Source organism: Ammospiza nelsoni, chromosome 1 (assembly GCF_027579445.1).
Source record: "Ammospiza nelsoni isolate bAmmNel1 chromosome 1, bAmmNel1.pri, whole genome shotgun sequence".
Classification (NCBI taxonomy): Eukaryota; Metazoa; Chordata; class Aves; order Passeriformes; family Passerellidae; genus Ammospiza; species Ammospiza nelsoni.
Window position 1 is genome coordinate 103,552,867 of NC_080633.1, and position 17,210 is coordinate 103,570,076.

Consider the following 17,210-nt stretch of genomic DNA (forward strand, 5'->3'; position numbering starts at 1 on the left):
TGGGGTACCCCTCCTGTCACTCTGGAGTTGGAATAAATGATGACATGGATTCTAACCGCTTTTGGGTCAGGCTCCTTTCCTCCAAATGGACTGGAGGGTAGGAGAGACCCAGCTGTGTCAAAACATTGCTGACCTGAGGTATTTTAGGAGGTTAAGGACATTAAGAATTAATTTTCAAAATTGAGACCTACCTATATTTCCTCCAATTTCATGTAAACTTTGGATCTGGCCTCTCACATTCTGTGATGATCCACAGCTAGGATAGAAAAAAAACCTTTCAGTTTGTCCTTCTGTTATAACCACTGCCTCGTCATCTACTAAAGTTTGATATTTTTTCCCCTGTGAACTGCCTTATTAAAACCAACAACTTCTACCAAATGGACCACTACAGAATAATGAATCTGCCACAGAGGTAGATTACTGCATCACAATCAACCAAACCTTCTGTATTATTAATTTTATATTATTTATTCAAAGTACAGAATTATGTGGTAACATGGGAAGACTTTGCAGAAAAGACTTTCAGACAAAATTTACCATTTCCCATAGCTGTTAATAATTATTACCTTACAGAAATAAAAACATTCTAGACTTATGGAGAGATGTAAAACAATCCCTTTGGGTTCTCTATGTGGCAAGTCTATAAAATATACGTTTAATGTACATTTTTATTAGTGGTATGAGGGAGGGCAGACTGATTCTGTATAGGAGCCAGTTATTAAGTAGAATAAAAAGAGTAAGATAAGTGGTTAAAATTTCTTTGATTGACATAACCATAAATTAGCAATTTTAGATTAGAAAAAGAGTTATTGTAACACAATGAATCTTTGAAGAGGGAGGAATCTATTCCTTTGTAGTTCTGACATTGTTATTCAGGAAAAACAGAATGTTCTGCTTTACCCACCTGTTTTCACAGTGGAATCGAGCCAGGATGTCTTTGGCTTTTGTTTGGCCGTTGAGTTGAATTGCCATAGAGACTTTTGAATGCAGTGGAGCATAAACTCTTATCACCCCCTCGGGTATGTCAGACTGCAAGTATGGAGGGAAAGTGACAGCTCCCTAAAATCAATATTCAATAGAGTAAGTCTAAGGCAAATATTGCTCTAGCTCAATTTGGAAGCTGTTCTGCAACCTCATTTGAGGTTGCTTGCAAAATTCACTGTCATGCATTCTCTTGGCTATTCCAAAGACATTTACAGTCATACAAATGGAAATTTGTAGACACAAATCAGATACAACACAAAGACACAAACTCTTTGGTAAGTAGCACATAAATGCACATAGGGTAAGGCCCTTGAATTGTAACTTTAACTGATTTCTGTTAACAGTGGTCAGTGAACCCGCTGCTTGTTTAAAAACATAAAAATGATTAAGAATATCTGGTTTTCCTTCTAAAGATGAAATTCTCCTGGGGCATAAAAACCCACTTCTCTGTTTCTGCTTCCTATAACTTCAACCAGATTGAAGTGTGTGTACAGTAAAACATCAAGTACCATATGGTTTCTGTTAATTTGAAATTTGACCTTGTGTAAGGTTCAAATGATCATCTATGAAGTTTATGCACTCTTCCATGATTAATGGTGGATAAATCAATTAGCAAGGTTTGCACTCCAGTTATAATCCAGTTAATACCATGCTGACCAAAACACAATAGTCTCTCCAGTCTCTGTCTCTGTGTAATTTAGAACATCTGAGACCTGGGGATTGCGTTAAGTGCTCTCAACATTAAACTCAGTTATCCAAACAGAGTCTGTGTCCAATTTACCCTTCATATTCACCTCCTTACCATGGCTACCCTAATTTTTATTAGATGTAAAGCCAATTACTCTGATCAATGGACTTGTCTTCCCAAAGGTGCAATGACTTCAGTAATGGACTCTCCTCAGAGAAGGAGTCTATCTGTGTTCATCCCACGCTGAAATTAACTTTGCAGCACAGTAGTCTACACTGCCATGTTAAACAAACATCTCTGTCTCCATCTGCAGCACCAATGTATGTCCTACCCTACCTAAAATACTTCAGTCAGTGCTGGCAAATTCTTGAGACAGGTGAATTAGAATGTATTCACCATTCATACTTAACATTTATCTTTCTCCATTTTCCCCCATACATTACCTTCTGCATTTTCTCTCTTGCCTGTAATAGTGGCTCATTCTCTAGTTCTCATAACCTTGTGATATCATTCCTTCCTAATTTGTCTTTTCTTTTGTTCTTCAAGACTATTCTTCAACAATTACAGAGTTCTTCACCATTTCCTTGATTACTTCTCTTATAATTCACCAGCCTTCCTTCTGTTAAGGAGTCTTCATGGAAGACTCTAAATACTTCCTCTCCAGGTTATTAGTTACTACATGGAAATACATGTAAGTTGCTATAGGGACTGTGTAGGTTTGCACAGAGACATGATATGTCTTGTTGCCCAAATTTATGTTGCACTTAATATGTAAGATAGTTTTAGTTGCCTATCAAAGCAGGATACTCCAAGTAAGTTTCTAGGCAGTAGATAAAAGTTGGTGGCTTTAAGACCTTCAAAGAAAGGTTTTTCTATCAGATTTTCTTAAGCCTAGCTACTGGAGCCCAGGAAATCCTCAAAATTATCCACCTCTCTCCTCTGACTATACAGGGAATAACAATACAATCTACTTCACAGAGCACATTTAGGCACAGTTTCGGTGTCTGTGGTAGGCAAACTGAACTTTCTCTCTGCTTACAAAATTAGTGCAAGCTGTAAGACTAAATCTTGCAAGAAGAGTATCAAGTGGCCTGTACCAGGACATGGATAAATGCAATAAATCCTAATATGGATCACTCTACCATTCATCAACAGATCCATGCATTTGTTGAGTATCTACAAATCACTGCTGCCAGGGACAGTCCACATATAACCATTTCTTATGGAACAGGCTGAAAACCAGCTTGGCAGCTTTGGCTGCTGGAAATCATTCTGACTTCCTTACCTCTTCTCAATCAATTCTCAAAACTTTGTCTTATCAGAGTGTTAGACTGGGAAGCACACCTTTCAAGACAATTCTCAAATCAGCTTAATCAGTATGGCAAAATTTCCTCCCCACACCCAGAATCCTTAATGAGATAAAGGAGGTAGGCTGTTTAAGCTGCTCTGAAACCTGATCTTTTTATCACACCTCTGGTCTTTCAGGTCTCTCCCGTTCCATGGTCTTTCTCCTCAAAAGTTTTCTCACTCCTTTGTCAAACATCAGCTGTCTCTTGCTGTTGTTCATGGCTGCTTCATTCATTTTTCTCACTTGGGAAATCAGGAAGGATGGGACCTAGGAGGAGGAAACCAGATCTGAGAATATACAGTAATTTTTCCCAATTGTGTTGCATTTTTAGAAGGGCACCGAATTTTAGGCAGCAGAAACTCTGTTTATTCCTAGAAGATACATGCAATCAGTAGCTTCCTCTAACAACCTACAGTTATCCTTTGGTGAAACTGTAGATCGTCTTTCATGCCATATGAAACTTTAAAGTGATGTTTGCAGCTGCAGGAGCTTTATTAGGAGGTAGTCTTTGCAACTCCCATTATACTCTCCTTCTGTTATGAGCAAATAAGCTGAGACTGTCAATTTTGGCCAACCTTCAGAAGCCCAAAAAGTTGTACACACTTTTGTCCCATTTTATTGTGGGGTAGACTTTAAACAGACATCTAATCACATTCAAGTTTAGATGTATCCCCTACACATCCAGATTAAATCATTCTTCTATGCATCACTCTGTATAAACAATTGTGTGGGAGAGGGACTTCCAGAAGGCAATTGATCCTAAAATAGATGGCTTAGATAATTAGGTAATAAGTAATTTTTTCAATCCAGAAATATCTGCCAGGGTGCCTCATTCTAGATATGGAAGACTCCAGTCAGTTTCCAAAGAAACTGTTTCCCCTTGGAAGGTGGGTTTATTCTGATTTCTGTACATGTCCTGCACTGACATGGGACCATCAAGGGGGAACCAGCAGTACTCACAGTCCACAGGATGTCCTGGTACCGGATCAGAAGCCGCACAATGTGCGCGGTGGTGGCGGCTGCTTGCATTTCCTGTTGGTTTGCGCGTTTCCCTTTGTAGATGAAGAGGTTTGGTGCAACAATCATAGACACGTTCCACAAGCTCATCTTGTTTTTCCCTTCATTAGCAACCACCTTCTTCAGGAACTGAAGAAAGGCCTGGAAAAAAACAATACTTGTTTAATTTCAGGAAATAATTTACTTTTGAAATGCAGCATTTTCAAATGCAAATGTCTGGCTGCTACATTTGCACTTGGAAGTGAAATTTAGTGGTTTTTTTCATAGTATTTGGATTAATCTGATATTTGTTGTTACAACAACCTGTGTCAACCACAGAGGAATAGTTAATGTTATCAAAACACACATTAATAAATTATCTATCCCTTAGACAATAATCCCAAATTTATAAGTGTCCACAATAAGGCTCTGAATCCTACACTAAAGATAAGATATACATGTATTGCAAGGGAATAGTTACTTTCTTCACAGATTACAAAGTGTCCATTTTGATGCATCTAACCAATGCTTTTTATGTCACAGTCACTTGGGGTGATTAGTCTCTCCAAATCTGCACCAGTCCCACATGCAATACAACCTGAAATTTCTGCCAGCAACCCTCAAACTTTTATTCTGGGATAACAAAAGCAAGAAGAGCTAAGTGGTTGTCCATTGATGTTACTTCTGCACATGCTTGGCGGAGTCCAAGGAAATTAATTTACCCTTTTGGGTAGTTTATTCAGAATTTTGCTTGAATGAATAAATAGCACAGACTGCAGTTGTGGTTAGAGTTGGGGTCTACCAATGAGTCCTTCTACAATATTGTTCTGGTTTCAGGCTGGGATTCCTTGTATCTGGTACAGGGCTGTGTTTTGGATTTAGGATAAGAATAATGTTGATAACACACTGATGTTTTAGCTGTTGCTAAGCAGTGTTCACACTTAGTCAAGTGTAATCTTCAGCTTCTCATGCTGCACTGCCAGCAAGGAGGCTGGGGCTGCACAAGGACTTTGGGAGGGGACACAGCCTGGAGAGCTGACTCCCAAGGGATATTCCATACTACATGGCATTGTGCTCAGTATCTAAACTGTGGGGAAAATTGGTCTTGGCCCACTACTCAAGAGCTGGCTTGGCATCAGTCAGTGAGTGGTGAAAAATTGCTTTGTGCACCATTTGTTTTGTGTGTTCTAATTAATTAATCATTATTATTTTCCCATTCATTTCTGTCCTACTAAACTGTTATTGTCTCAACCCATTAATTTCACTTTTTTTTTCAGATTTTCTCACCCATCCCACTCGGAGTGGGGAGGAAAGAAGGAATGGCTGTGTGTGCTGGCTTTAGATGGAGTAGAGTTAATTTTCTTCACACTGACTGGTATGGGGTTATGTTTGGGACTTTTGCTGAACACAGTGTTTATAATATAGATTTTTCTTGTTACTGCTGATTAGGACTTGCTTAGAGCTAAGGCCTCTTCTGATTTTCATACTGCCACATTTCTGAGATGCATGAGAAATTAGGAGGAAACACGGCCAGGAAACACGGCCAGGTGACCATATTCCAGACCATGGGACATCATGCTCAGTGTAAAAAGGTGGGAGGAAGATGAAGGAAGGGGGAACTTTCAGAGTGATGGCATTTGTCTTCCCAACTGTTACATGAATGAGATCAAGCCCTGCTCCCCTGGTGACAACTGAACACCTGCCTGTCCATGGGAAGTGGTGAGTTCCTTTGTTTGCTCTGCTTTCATGAACAGCGTTTGTTCTTCTATTAAATTACATTTATCTCAAGTCATTAATTTTCCAGCTTTCACACCTGTTCTCTCCTTCATCTTACTGATGAGGGAGGGAGAGAGGAGCTGCATGTGCTTGGTTGCTGGCTAGGGTTAAACCATGACAGGTATTAGCTGACTCTTGGTTAAACCATGAAAACCACAGGGTACACTGTTTTTGTACCCTGACATAGCAATTAAAACATTTTTACAAACCCAAGAATTACAAAATAGAAACTCTGCTGGAGAAGTTTCTAAAACCTCATTAGAGAGTGGAGATGTGCAAAGTTTCACCATCACTTATATTTTTGTACAGAAGCGTAATTAATAATAGAGTAATAATTAAGAGTATTCCTCTAGCATGTGTTTTACATATGCAGCTCTATACTCAAATGAATTCTGGTAGCAGAAACAACCCCCATTCTTTACAGAGCACTAGCAGACCTCCAGGTACTTTGAAGACATTTGTTGGTCTTGTCCCTTGTTACTGTATAAATAAATTCAGGTAAAGAAGGCAGCTGAACTCACAAGGTTGTATCTAAACTGATTCGTGAAAAGCTTTCAGAGGTGGGAGACCTGCATGGTCCTGATGAGCAGGGGACCTGGTGAAATGTCTGGAGGTTCCCAGGAAGCTTGTTCACTCAGGTTTCCTTGATGTGGAAACAGGCCCAAGATGCAACCAGTGTCTCTTAGGATCAGGACACAGCTGCAGTCAGATCTGGGAGCTCCCAAGCATCCAAAATGCTTGTAGCCACTGTGTTTGTATCAGGAAGTAGGACATGGTGGGGGGCATGGGTTTGTAAGGCAAGCCAGCTGAGGGTGAGCTCCTGACATCTGTGCTGCAGATGCATGCTTTTACTTTGCACTACATGCTGCAGTCTGCTCCAGTGCCCTGAAAGCCCTTCCAGTACCAGGAGTGCACTAGGCAAGCTCCTACAGGGCAGTTTCTCTTTTAAATTCATCCTGGAGAACTTCAGTTATACAGAAAATCCAGAAACTAGACCTCCTCTGTCCAAACTAAGTGAGGAATATGCCTCTTTGAAATGAGTGCTACATAAAAATGATGCCTGAGATCCAGCAGGTGGATAACCCCAGCAACTATTTCTTAATTGCTTGTAAAAGAAATGACATCCAGGAAATTTGAACATCTTTTCAGGGAAATCATCAAAAAACACAGATGAACACTTTCCCAGTGTAGCATCTGAAAAAAATGAGTGTCTCACTTAAAGGTCAAAAGCACCACAGATGGCAGGTGATAGCAAATTAAGAACTTACCTTGGCTGTGTCTCTGTTGGCTTCAGGCATCAGCATGATCAACAGATGCAAAGCTTGTAGTTGTAACTTGATCTTGGAGATTTCTAAGGACATGAATAATTAATGCTTTTGAAATCCCAGCTGCAATTGGTTTGTTCTAAAAACCTTGTGTGTCAGCAGTTCTAGACATACCAGCTAGTGCCTGTTTGAGACTAGCATGCTTAGGTGTTAGATAACCATAAAATAAAAAATCACCTAAATGAGTGGGTTTTTTCTCATCATCTTAGATCTTTGTTACACGGGGACACAAAGCGCTAAAAAATTCTATCTACATAGTAACAATCCAGTATTTTTTAGTACTAGCTAGTTTCTCTTAGATATCTGTGTATTTGTTGTAGGGAATAAGGTAACTTTATTCTGCACAGACATCTCCTGCTCAGTCTTCTCCAAACTGCTGAGCCATTGTAACTGCATGCAGCCTGGGACTCATAAAGAGTCCACACACACTCAGGTATGTGAAGTTTATGGAAAGAGGTCACCTCCTTCTGCCCTTTAAGTTACTCATGGAGACACTGAAAGGGTGACTGTAACCTTATGTTAAGTTTTCTGTACCAATTTGCTAATAAATTCACCATCCTGAGACTTTCAGTCTGTCCTAGCTTGAGTGACTTTACAGTGAAGTCATAGGTATGGCAAGGTACAATTGCATTCTTCCTGGAAGAGAAATGAACAAAATGTACTGAGATTGAGAGGGTGTATGTACACTGGAAACAAAGCCCAGCTGCCTGAACCTTTCTGTGCTCACACATACCTCTGTACCAATGTTCTGACCTCAACATAAACTTTAACAGAAATAAAATACGTCCAGTAGGTCCAGTAGATAAAGGACAGTGATTTGAGTTTACCTTGCAGAAATTTTCATTTGTGAAACCTACAGTTAATGTGAATCAGAGTCTATACATGAAAGTCATTACTCAGTTCACTCACAGGTTCCAAATTTTACATTTAACAGTTGTTTTGTTCACATAACAAGCCTGTGCTATTAGCTGAATGCAGACACCTTTCTCATTTGAAAACAAAATTTTGCAGAAAACTAAAATGTTTAGGCAAAGCACTGGGTCTGTTTTTCTCTCTACTTCAGAGGGAGAAGAAAATTACATCACTTTTTGCTATATACTTCAGAGAAAGAAAAAAAAATAATGTCTACTCTTGCATTTTATCATATTATCAGTCCATACTAACTCCATTTCCACATACTTTCTACGAGTGTGATGAATGCAGGCAGATATTCTACTGTGAAGAGTGGGCTGGGGAGTTCTCTTATAAACATTTTTAGCAGTCCCGCTGCATCATTATTTCGTACTTGGTCCCAGTCAAAAGTGTCTTCATAAAATTTTGCCTCAAGTTCTTGATGGAGATTCTGAAAAATAAAAGAAACATTTGGCTTTCAGTCATTGCTGCTGATCCAGCAATTTGTGATCACTTCAGAAAGCCCATTACAAGCAGCAGACAGGTTTGTACAGCACTGGAACTAAATCAGCCCTAACCCAGTTACAGCCACGTGGAGCTCAGAGCAGGTTAACAAGTCAAGTTCCTGCAGATATTTGGCAACCCAGGCTAAATTTAGTTTGCTATAGCTAGACTTCTGCAAATTCGAACCACCTTAAGCAAGGCATTTTGTGCAATGTCCTAGAACTAGAAGCAGAAAACTCAGCACAGCTAACTGAGTTATTTTGTTTAAAACACTCTCCAGAGGTTTTGACCCTTAAGTCACAAAGGAGTGGTGTTTCTTCCTCACTGCCAGTGAACTTGCTAGATACCCTGAATCCATGGGCCTTGAGCAAATGGCTTAAAATTCAGGTCTTCCCATCTTTGAAAGGAAGTTTTATGTTAGGATAATTATAGTTAGATTTGGACAAATTGTAGAAAAATAAAGATTCAAAACCATTACTTACTCAGAAAAAAACCTTAATGCATAAACCCCCTCCCCCTAAACCTCTAAAAACACAGTAGAGGTTTAAGATAGAATTGATGATGATACCATTTTGGGTTCCCATTTAATCCCCCTGTTCTACAATGGCAGCATCCTGCTCCATTAACAGAGGTCAGTTAAATTCTGGAGGGTCACTAGCCAGTGTTCAAAACACGTATGTGAAAGGGAAATACTCAGCAAGGCTCCTAGCAGGAACAAGATTTGGCTTCAAACCCAGATCATCATTCAAAAAATTGCAAGCTCCTTAAAAAATTGTTGAGTTAAAAAGATTGAAGGACAGTATTTTAACATAAGGATGTCCATAAATAATGCAGCTTTCACAATTATTACTGGCCAAACGCTGTCCTATCCATAGGAAGTTTGTTGCTGCTTTTTATGAGACCATTTATGACTAAATATATCTGTAGCAAATATTTGGTTTTGGATCATGATTTTGTCAGTTGTACTTTAATATTATGCAAAAAGTTCAGTCCATTCAGGCAGAAAAGCTTTTAGAAATGAATTTGGCTTGCCACGTCTCACATGAATGGAAGGAAATTACATATCAAGTACAGTCACACATAATGAAGTAGAATGGCTGCACAAACGGAAGTAGAAAGTCGTTCAGGATTTGGCATAAAATGCTACAGTCTCATTTTGACTAGCACATTTTACTGGTTTTAATCTGGGCTATCTCAGCTTCCTCTGTATTCACATCTTTTGCACGTAATCAATACAAACACCTAGACTGAATTCTCTCCTGTAGCTGACTGGAAATGTGGAACAGAAATCCTCACCTCATCAAAAGCACAAGAGGACAGAATTCTACTCCACATTTTTCTGCTGAGAACTGGGGAAAACTCACAAAAACAGAATGCAAGATTTTGGAAACATAAACATTTATATATATATATATATATATATACAGTTATATATATATATATATATATATCTATATCTATCTCCACACGGGTAAGGATGTATCTCTGTATGCATCTAATATTTTTAAAATATGTGCTACAATTTTTTTTTAACATGACTGATCCTTCACTAGACTATCATACAGTTTCGGTTCACTGCAGCTTTTGTTACAGAGGAAAACTTGTATTCACTTCTAGTCTTTGTTTCATAGAAGAGCAACCTTTAATCATTTCCATATGCCTTTTGTTACTCCAAACAAGACTGAAATAAAGTTGGAATGCCCTTAGGTCCTAATGTCATAATAATGTATGAAGGCTTTTGAAGGATGAAATCTGGATCTGCTTTGAAAAAATCTCTCTCTTGCTCATTGGTTTGTTGGGCAGACTCAAGTGAAACCAAAACTCAAATAATTTAAGAACTTTTCTACGGGCAGTATAACTTACCACCTAGTATGGAGGAGTTGCATATGAAGTCGTATCTCATAGCAGCTCCCAGGACACAGGTTGTGAAAAAGAAGTGAACAAGACACAGTGCAGTGTATGCAAAGAATATGAAAATAATTGAATTAGAGCACAGCCCTGCTGTGTAATCTCCATGGAAAGACTGGAAAAATTTGAGATTGTGTGAAATAACATTCAATCATTTGTATGAAAAAGTGAGGAAGCTGAAAAGTACAGGGCAAGTTAGGAGCTCCCATCTGCAAGATGTGGCACTTTTCAAGGCTTTGGGGACTTTTATCAGTGCATGGAGTCAAAGGAACTGGGATGCTGCTGCCTAACTTTGGTATGTTTCATGTAATGCTGCTTCTTCTTATTCAGCCATTTTTATGATCCTTAGCCCACCCAGTTGTTTAGCAATCCCCATCATTTGTGTGGCTGCCACAATCTTGAGACTTCTTGCCTCAAAACACAAAACCAGCTGAGAAAGTGGGAGTAGGATACACTGTAAAGTGTTGCTTAAACCAGATAAAAAAAGAAGCTTAAGGGAAAAGGAAAAAAAAGAAAAAAAGCAAAAATCTGGGAAAGAGATAGACCCTACGAAGCCCAGAAGAAAGCTCAACCAACCAAAAAACTGCCTTGTTTTTCTAATTTGCCTCCTCCAGCTCCTGGAATGCAGTTGGTCTGGAGAAACAATTGCAAATATTACTGGCCCAGAGTGTCAGGTTATTGGGTGCCAATTATACTGTGTTCATAGCCCACAAATAGCCTGTGAAAATGCAGTACTTCAGGCTGCCAGCAGTGAACAGAAGCCAAATTTCTCTCACTTGGATCATGAAATTGCCAGATCACAGACGATAAATGGAAAATAAAATGACACAGAGGTTAAAATGACAGAGAATAAGATCTTTATCTGACGTTCACTCAGTTTAGGAACTCTGCATTTCTGAAATAAATTAAAACAGAGATAAGATCACAGCAATTTTGGATGACAGAGATAAACTGAAAGGATGTCTCCAAGTTTTGTGGAGAAAAATCACATTCAACATCCTCTATGCTTTATATAGAACGTTAACTAAATCAAAGTAATAGACCAAATGGTCTGTAATTTATTGGTTCCCAGGAACTAACGTGACCTTTCACTGGCAGGAGTAGGAATGCTGGGCTACACAGATCAGTATTTATGTGCAGTCTGAATTTGTGTGTATGCTGTATTATTTTACATAGAGTCTGTGGTCCAGAAGACAGAAAACTGGCTTGAATGTGTACCTTGACTCTGGAGGCAGATCCAGGAACCCGTAGAATTCCTTCAGTTTCCAAACCTGTTTCCTCAAGCTTGAGCAGCAGCTGAAAGAACAGACAAAAAAATCCAGGAAAATACTCAGAAGTGCTTAAGAATACTCCTGACTTTCTTTTCAACCTAGGTATCCTTGAAATGAATCTGAAAAATATACATTTCTATGGAACCAGCTAATGAGATCCAGCCAGTTCATATAAATAAATCTGCCTAATTTGTCTCCATAGTCTCGATCCTGAAGTAAAGAGTATGCAGAGTATAGAAAACTGCTAATGCAATAGGCCCCTCTGTCCTTGACTTGAGAGTTGGCACTACTATAGAACAATTAACACATAAATATATTAATAAAACAGCAGATATGCTTAAACACAATGGTGTTTTGAAGGAAAAATAACCTCTGAGAAATGTTTAAGTGTGCCCCAAGGGGCACAAGGGAAAGGTCTATAGATAACATAGGTTTTTTGGAACTGAGAACTCTGATTAGAAAACGATCCCAGGATATTTTATTTTCAAATTTCTGTGAATAGAGGACTAAACTTTCCACTCCAATTGGTTATTAAAAGAAAAAAAAAATTGATTTTATTTCATTTTGAACACTGGGGAAAATAATAAAAATTCCAGCATTTAATCATACAGCTCTGGACTTTCACCACCAGATCTGCTTCCTGCCCTAACCTTGATTCTTCTGATTTGCAACGTTATCTTGATAGGGCAGCAGTGGAGCTAATCACAAAGTCATGTTAAAGCTCAAGTTGTGTCAGTGTTTCCCTTGACACTCCCCAACACTTCTTCTTTTGTCAGTATTTACAAGGAAATCTGTTGCCATTTTGAGTCTGTGTAAATCTGTGCACCTGCACACTTGTGTCGTCTGTGCTCCTGTGTCTGTGTACCTGCCTCCAAGACATGCACAGGATATCCCTGGCCCAATATCTCATTTAAATACCATTGTCTGGTCATACAAACCTCAATCAGAAGATACCACCTCCATTCTACAAAGAGTAGCCAAGTAATATCTATTGTTTGAATTAATGTTAAATTAAAACTCCTGAAACAACAACTCATCTCTGCCTCTTCTGCACACACATAATTTTGCTTGGCTCTCTATTTTAATGAAAAAGGGAAACAGAAGGACATTTTTTTCCTGTGCGGTATCACATAATTACAAAAATCAAAAAAGGTCCCCACCAGAGATAAACAGCCAAAAAAAGAACAGATTTTCTCTCCTTGTCACAAAGTTTTCAAACCTTAATATTCAGTCAGACAGTCTCTAGACACCTGAAAGTCTAAAACTTCTCTGATCCGATGACTCCTTTGAGTGCCAATACAAATGGTGGAAAAGCAAATCCTAGTGACCAAGCAGGCCAAGTGATACTCACTTTTTGGAAGATAAGGGGCACTTTTATTCCAGGAACCTTCTTTTGGTCATTCTCCAGCAGCACGGTGAGAGGCACTCCGAAAAGACCATTCTCTTAAAAATAACAACAACAAATGTGAAAAGGAGGAAACAGAGCCTCGGAAGCACCTTCTTCTACAGCTGGTGGACACGAAGGTGGCTGCAGAGGGGCTGCCACACACGGTACCTCGTCCCCGCACCCTCTCCACGCGGTTCCTCTTCAGCTCCACGCCCAGCGCGTCGTAGAAGGCCGTGAGCTCGATCAGGGAGAGGTAGCGGATCTTCTTCATGTCCTCAGGAGACAGGTCCCCGACCTCCGTCAGCCCAAAGCGGCTCTTCCGTACAATGAATTTCTGCAGCAGAGATGGGTCGCATCTTTAGTTGCACCAAAGTTACAGGAAGTGAATTTTTGTTTATAAAGAGATGCACAAATGTGACTGGAGGTCACGTTCAGGTAGATGGGTAACAATAAAGAGATAACTACAGCCCTGTAGATTGGCCTGGCATAGTGACACAGCTGGCATCCACCTGAACATAAAACTGAGCTTCTTGCTCACCATGCACCCTTGCAGTTTGACTGGGAAGTGCCTGTACTTCAGCTAGGACAGATAAGTTATGTGCTTCTTTAAAAGTTTTGCCCAGTTTCTGCAGGATGTAGCATTTTGCTCTGCTCCTGCCTTCCCAAACATCTTTGAATGCTGTTGAAGTGGCCGGCACGGTTGATCATGGATATGGTTCTGTATCAATTGTGTGTGTGCAATGAATCCATGCCTGCTTTGCATAATGCTATTAACTTATGAGGTCTTACAGGGGAGTTCAAACTCAAGATCTGAGGAAAAGCCCAGAAACAAAACTGCTTAGTTCAGAAGCCAACCTGCCAACTTAGGGGTATTTTTTATTACTCAAGAAAGCTTAGAAACAGGACTCCCAGCAGCCAACAAATAATTTATTCAAGTAAACTTAAACTAAATGATACTGAGTAATTTGGGGGCATGTGAAGATGTCTACATATTTCAGAAACTGCAGTGTCAGGGACCAGAGCCAGGAATGTTGCATCATAACAGATGCATTTGTACAAATGTCAAAAAGAACAAACACCCATCAGTTTCTGACATAACTGTTAGACATAATAACAAATTCATAGTAAAAAAACATGGTAAAAAACATGCTTTTCAAAGAACTGTGGATCTTTGGTATTGTATTTTTTTTTAAATTTAAACCAGGCATTGTTAATAAGAGGCATAAATAAATAGTATTACAAAATCATATCATCCCTTTAGGGAACTGAGTGGAAACCCAGTCTCTAGTAATGTTTTGCTTCTGGAGATTTCAACTCAGTCCTTCATTTTTTTTAACAAATTTAGACTCAAAAGATTTAACCCATCTTTAATTTAAGCCAGTCAAACTGATTAAGAAAAAGGTGAACAAAAAACCCTAAACTTACGCCAGATTTCAAAAGGAAGAGAGTACAAAGGACACCTAGATCATGTAGCTTAGGACTTCATAAACTACACTGCATATGGTCTTTCAACAGGGATTAACAATAATTGGGGGAGAAAGAGTGTAGGGAATGGAATAACTTTTTTACTTGCTGCCTGGGGCATTTTTAGCCCCGAATATTCCTCCTTAGAATGCACTGTTAGCTTTTTTCTGAGACTTAATGTAACAAAAGCTGCATGGGAGTTAGCCTTCTGAAGAAACATAAAATACTAAAGAATATCTACACATTCTGATTCCAGTGATGCAAAAAGCAGTTGAAATGCAATAAATCACCTTGAAAAAAAGGAAAAAAACCCAGACTGTATACATATATTTTCTGGGGGGAAAGAGAAAAAATTCTAAACACTGCAAAACTGACTAAAAAGGGTACTACAAAGATTTTCCACAGTGGCTATTTGACGCCTAAGGGTTACTATGATGTGATGCTGTGGTTAATACAAACTTTGGGGCTGGCTCTCTTTCTCTGTCTTGTGTCACAATTTTCCAGTGGTTTTTCTTACAGTGGTGTAATATGCAGGTTTGAAGGAGGCTGTGCTATCCTGAAATTAGATTACCAATGTTTTGGCTAAGGATTGCATCTGATGTTTTGCAATGTTGTTTCTGTGCAGTGTACTCAGACCTGTACTTCTGTGGTATCTTCAACTCATCACATGGACCATGGTCCCACATTGGAGAAATCACATGTATTCTGGGGAAATCCCTATGCTCCTGGGGATGTTGAGTTGATTCTTGTAGGAGTCAGGGGACTCCCTGCTGCAGGGGACAAGCTATTTTTTTAATACAATATCTGTGCATCTCTGTACACACCATCAATGAAGTTGGCTATGTTGTCAGGCCCACCCTGGAGAAAGTGTGATGTTCCACAGCCTCCAGTGCAGCCCGATTGTCCTTCTGAGTGTAGGTGACTGGCTGCTCAGGGTAGCAGAGTGAGAGGAGATTTTCTGCTGAGGCCCATTACAGTCTGAGTCATCATGGGAAAGAACCAAACACCACGAGCAGCAGCAGCAGATGAAGCAGGGGACAGGCCAACATCAACAGCCACGATTGCTCACTTTTTTCAGAAATGCTCTGCAATGACGTGGCACGTTTCTTGTGTGTCCTTCTGAGCTCATAAAATTATGTCCTGCATGCAGAGCAGTTCAACTCCAGCACAATACTGGCATTTTGTAAGGCTTATCAATTATGAATCCAGAGATACATAATTCAATATGGCATCTTCTCTTCCCTTTTTGTCATCAGTTTCCCTGCTCTGTCAACTGGGAATTGTCTGTGCTGTTGCAGAGAATATTTTGTGAGTGTGCATGTGGGTAGTAAAGACCAAAATCATGATGAGTGTACAGATGCCCTTAGTCACCACCAAGTTATCCCCACCAAAAAAACCCCAAAAATCCAAACAACCAAAACCAGGAAAAACCACACAGGGATTTCACATAAATTATGTAATCTATCTGGTGTCTTATCATTCAACATAGAAGCTTACTTCTGCATCTCAGCTTCTTGCTTGATGGAATCTGAGATGGACAACAGACTAATTCTCAGATAATTCAATGTCTGTGTGGATTGTAAAAATTTCAGATTAGTTTGGGACCTCAGGACATCATAACATGCAGGAAATTTTTCCAAATACTTTACAGCCACTTCATAAATGTCACTGAAAAGGTGGTACTGGAAGCACTAAATTAATGCTCCAGTTTTCAGTGATGGAAGTTGTGAGGGCTGATGTGAGTAGAAAATTTACTTCCATTACTTCATGACATAATTCCAGATAATGACACAACTGCTCAGTGCATGTCTGGTTGGATGATATGGCAAACTTTTCTTGAACAATTTGTGTAGATTCTCCTATAGTGTGATTTGCACTCAATACTGACTGGAAACAGCCAGTACTGCTGCAGGAACAAGGTTTGCTTTCCTCTCTTCATCTGCAAAGCAATTTTAAATCCACATGTTAACAAAGGCAGATAATCTGTGGGGAAAAAAAGTAGGAAAGCAGACAGATAACAAAAATGGTTGTTAGTTTTAATGCCAATAAGCAGTTTTTATTTCTGGGTGAAAAAATTGTGGATGATGCCATATTTGAGGACTGAGTTACACATACTCCTCTGGGTGCACATGTTCATGATGGGTACAAATGAAAACCTGGCTTGGATATCTGTATTAACTTTGGGAATCAGTCACAGGCAGTAGGCAGGCACACAGAGAAGCCTCTACAAAGCACACACTGCAAGGGCCAGATCATGTATCTCAAAAGACTCCATTGTGCTGGGGATATGAAAGAGGAAATAGCTGTGTTAAAAAAAAACAATCGAGGAAATATATGGAGAAGAAACTTACTGGCAAAGCCAAGTCTTCCTTTTTGAACCTCTGGTTTTTTGGCCACTCTTGGGTTTTCGGAAGGACTGTAATGGATTCTGAGAAAGAGACATCATAGGAGAGCTCTTCTGTTATGGATGGGCTGCCTTTATCTGTTCCACAGTCTAGACAGCTCTTAGCTGAAAATAAGGGAAATAATATATGAATAATAAATTGCATTTAGTATGGAGACATTAAAAATTTGAACCAAGAAGACAAAATTCTTGAGAAAGTAATAAAGGAAGTGCTTCACAGAGGAATTTCAGTGCAAACCACAGCATGTTCCTGTTTTGTCTTGA

General features: G+C 39.4%; 1 protein-coding gene across 1 annotated transcript in view; it reads right to left on the bottom strand.

The window, feature by feature from the left end:
* ARHGAP28 (Rho GTPase activating protein 28) overlaps positions 1-17,210 on the bottom strand; it is a 76,061-nt gene that overhangs the window by 5,572 nt on the left and 53,279 nt on the right. Inside the window, exons 5-14 of the mRNA XM_059479349.1 lie at positions 16,894-17,051; positions 13,247-13,412; positions 13,043-13,134; positions 11,639-11,716; positions 8,297-8,459; positions 7,061-7,143; positions 3,981-4,178; positions 3,144-3,287; positions 905-1,059; positions 192-256 (exon numbers count right to left, since the gene is read on the bottom strand). Coding sequence (XP_059335332.1) covers positions 192-256; positions 905-1,059; positions 3,144-3,287; positions 3,981-4,178; positions 7,061-7,143; positions 8,297-8,459; positions 11,639-11,716; positions 13,043-13,134; positions 13,247-13,412; positions 16,894-17,051 — 1,302 coding nt within the window. The remainder of the gene's footprint in view (positions 1-191; positions 257-904; positions 1,060-3,143; positions 3,288-3,980; positions 4,179-7,060; positions 7,144-8,296; positions 8,460-11,638; positions 11,717-13,042; positions 13,135-13,246; positions 13,413-16,893; positions 17,052-17,210) is intronic.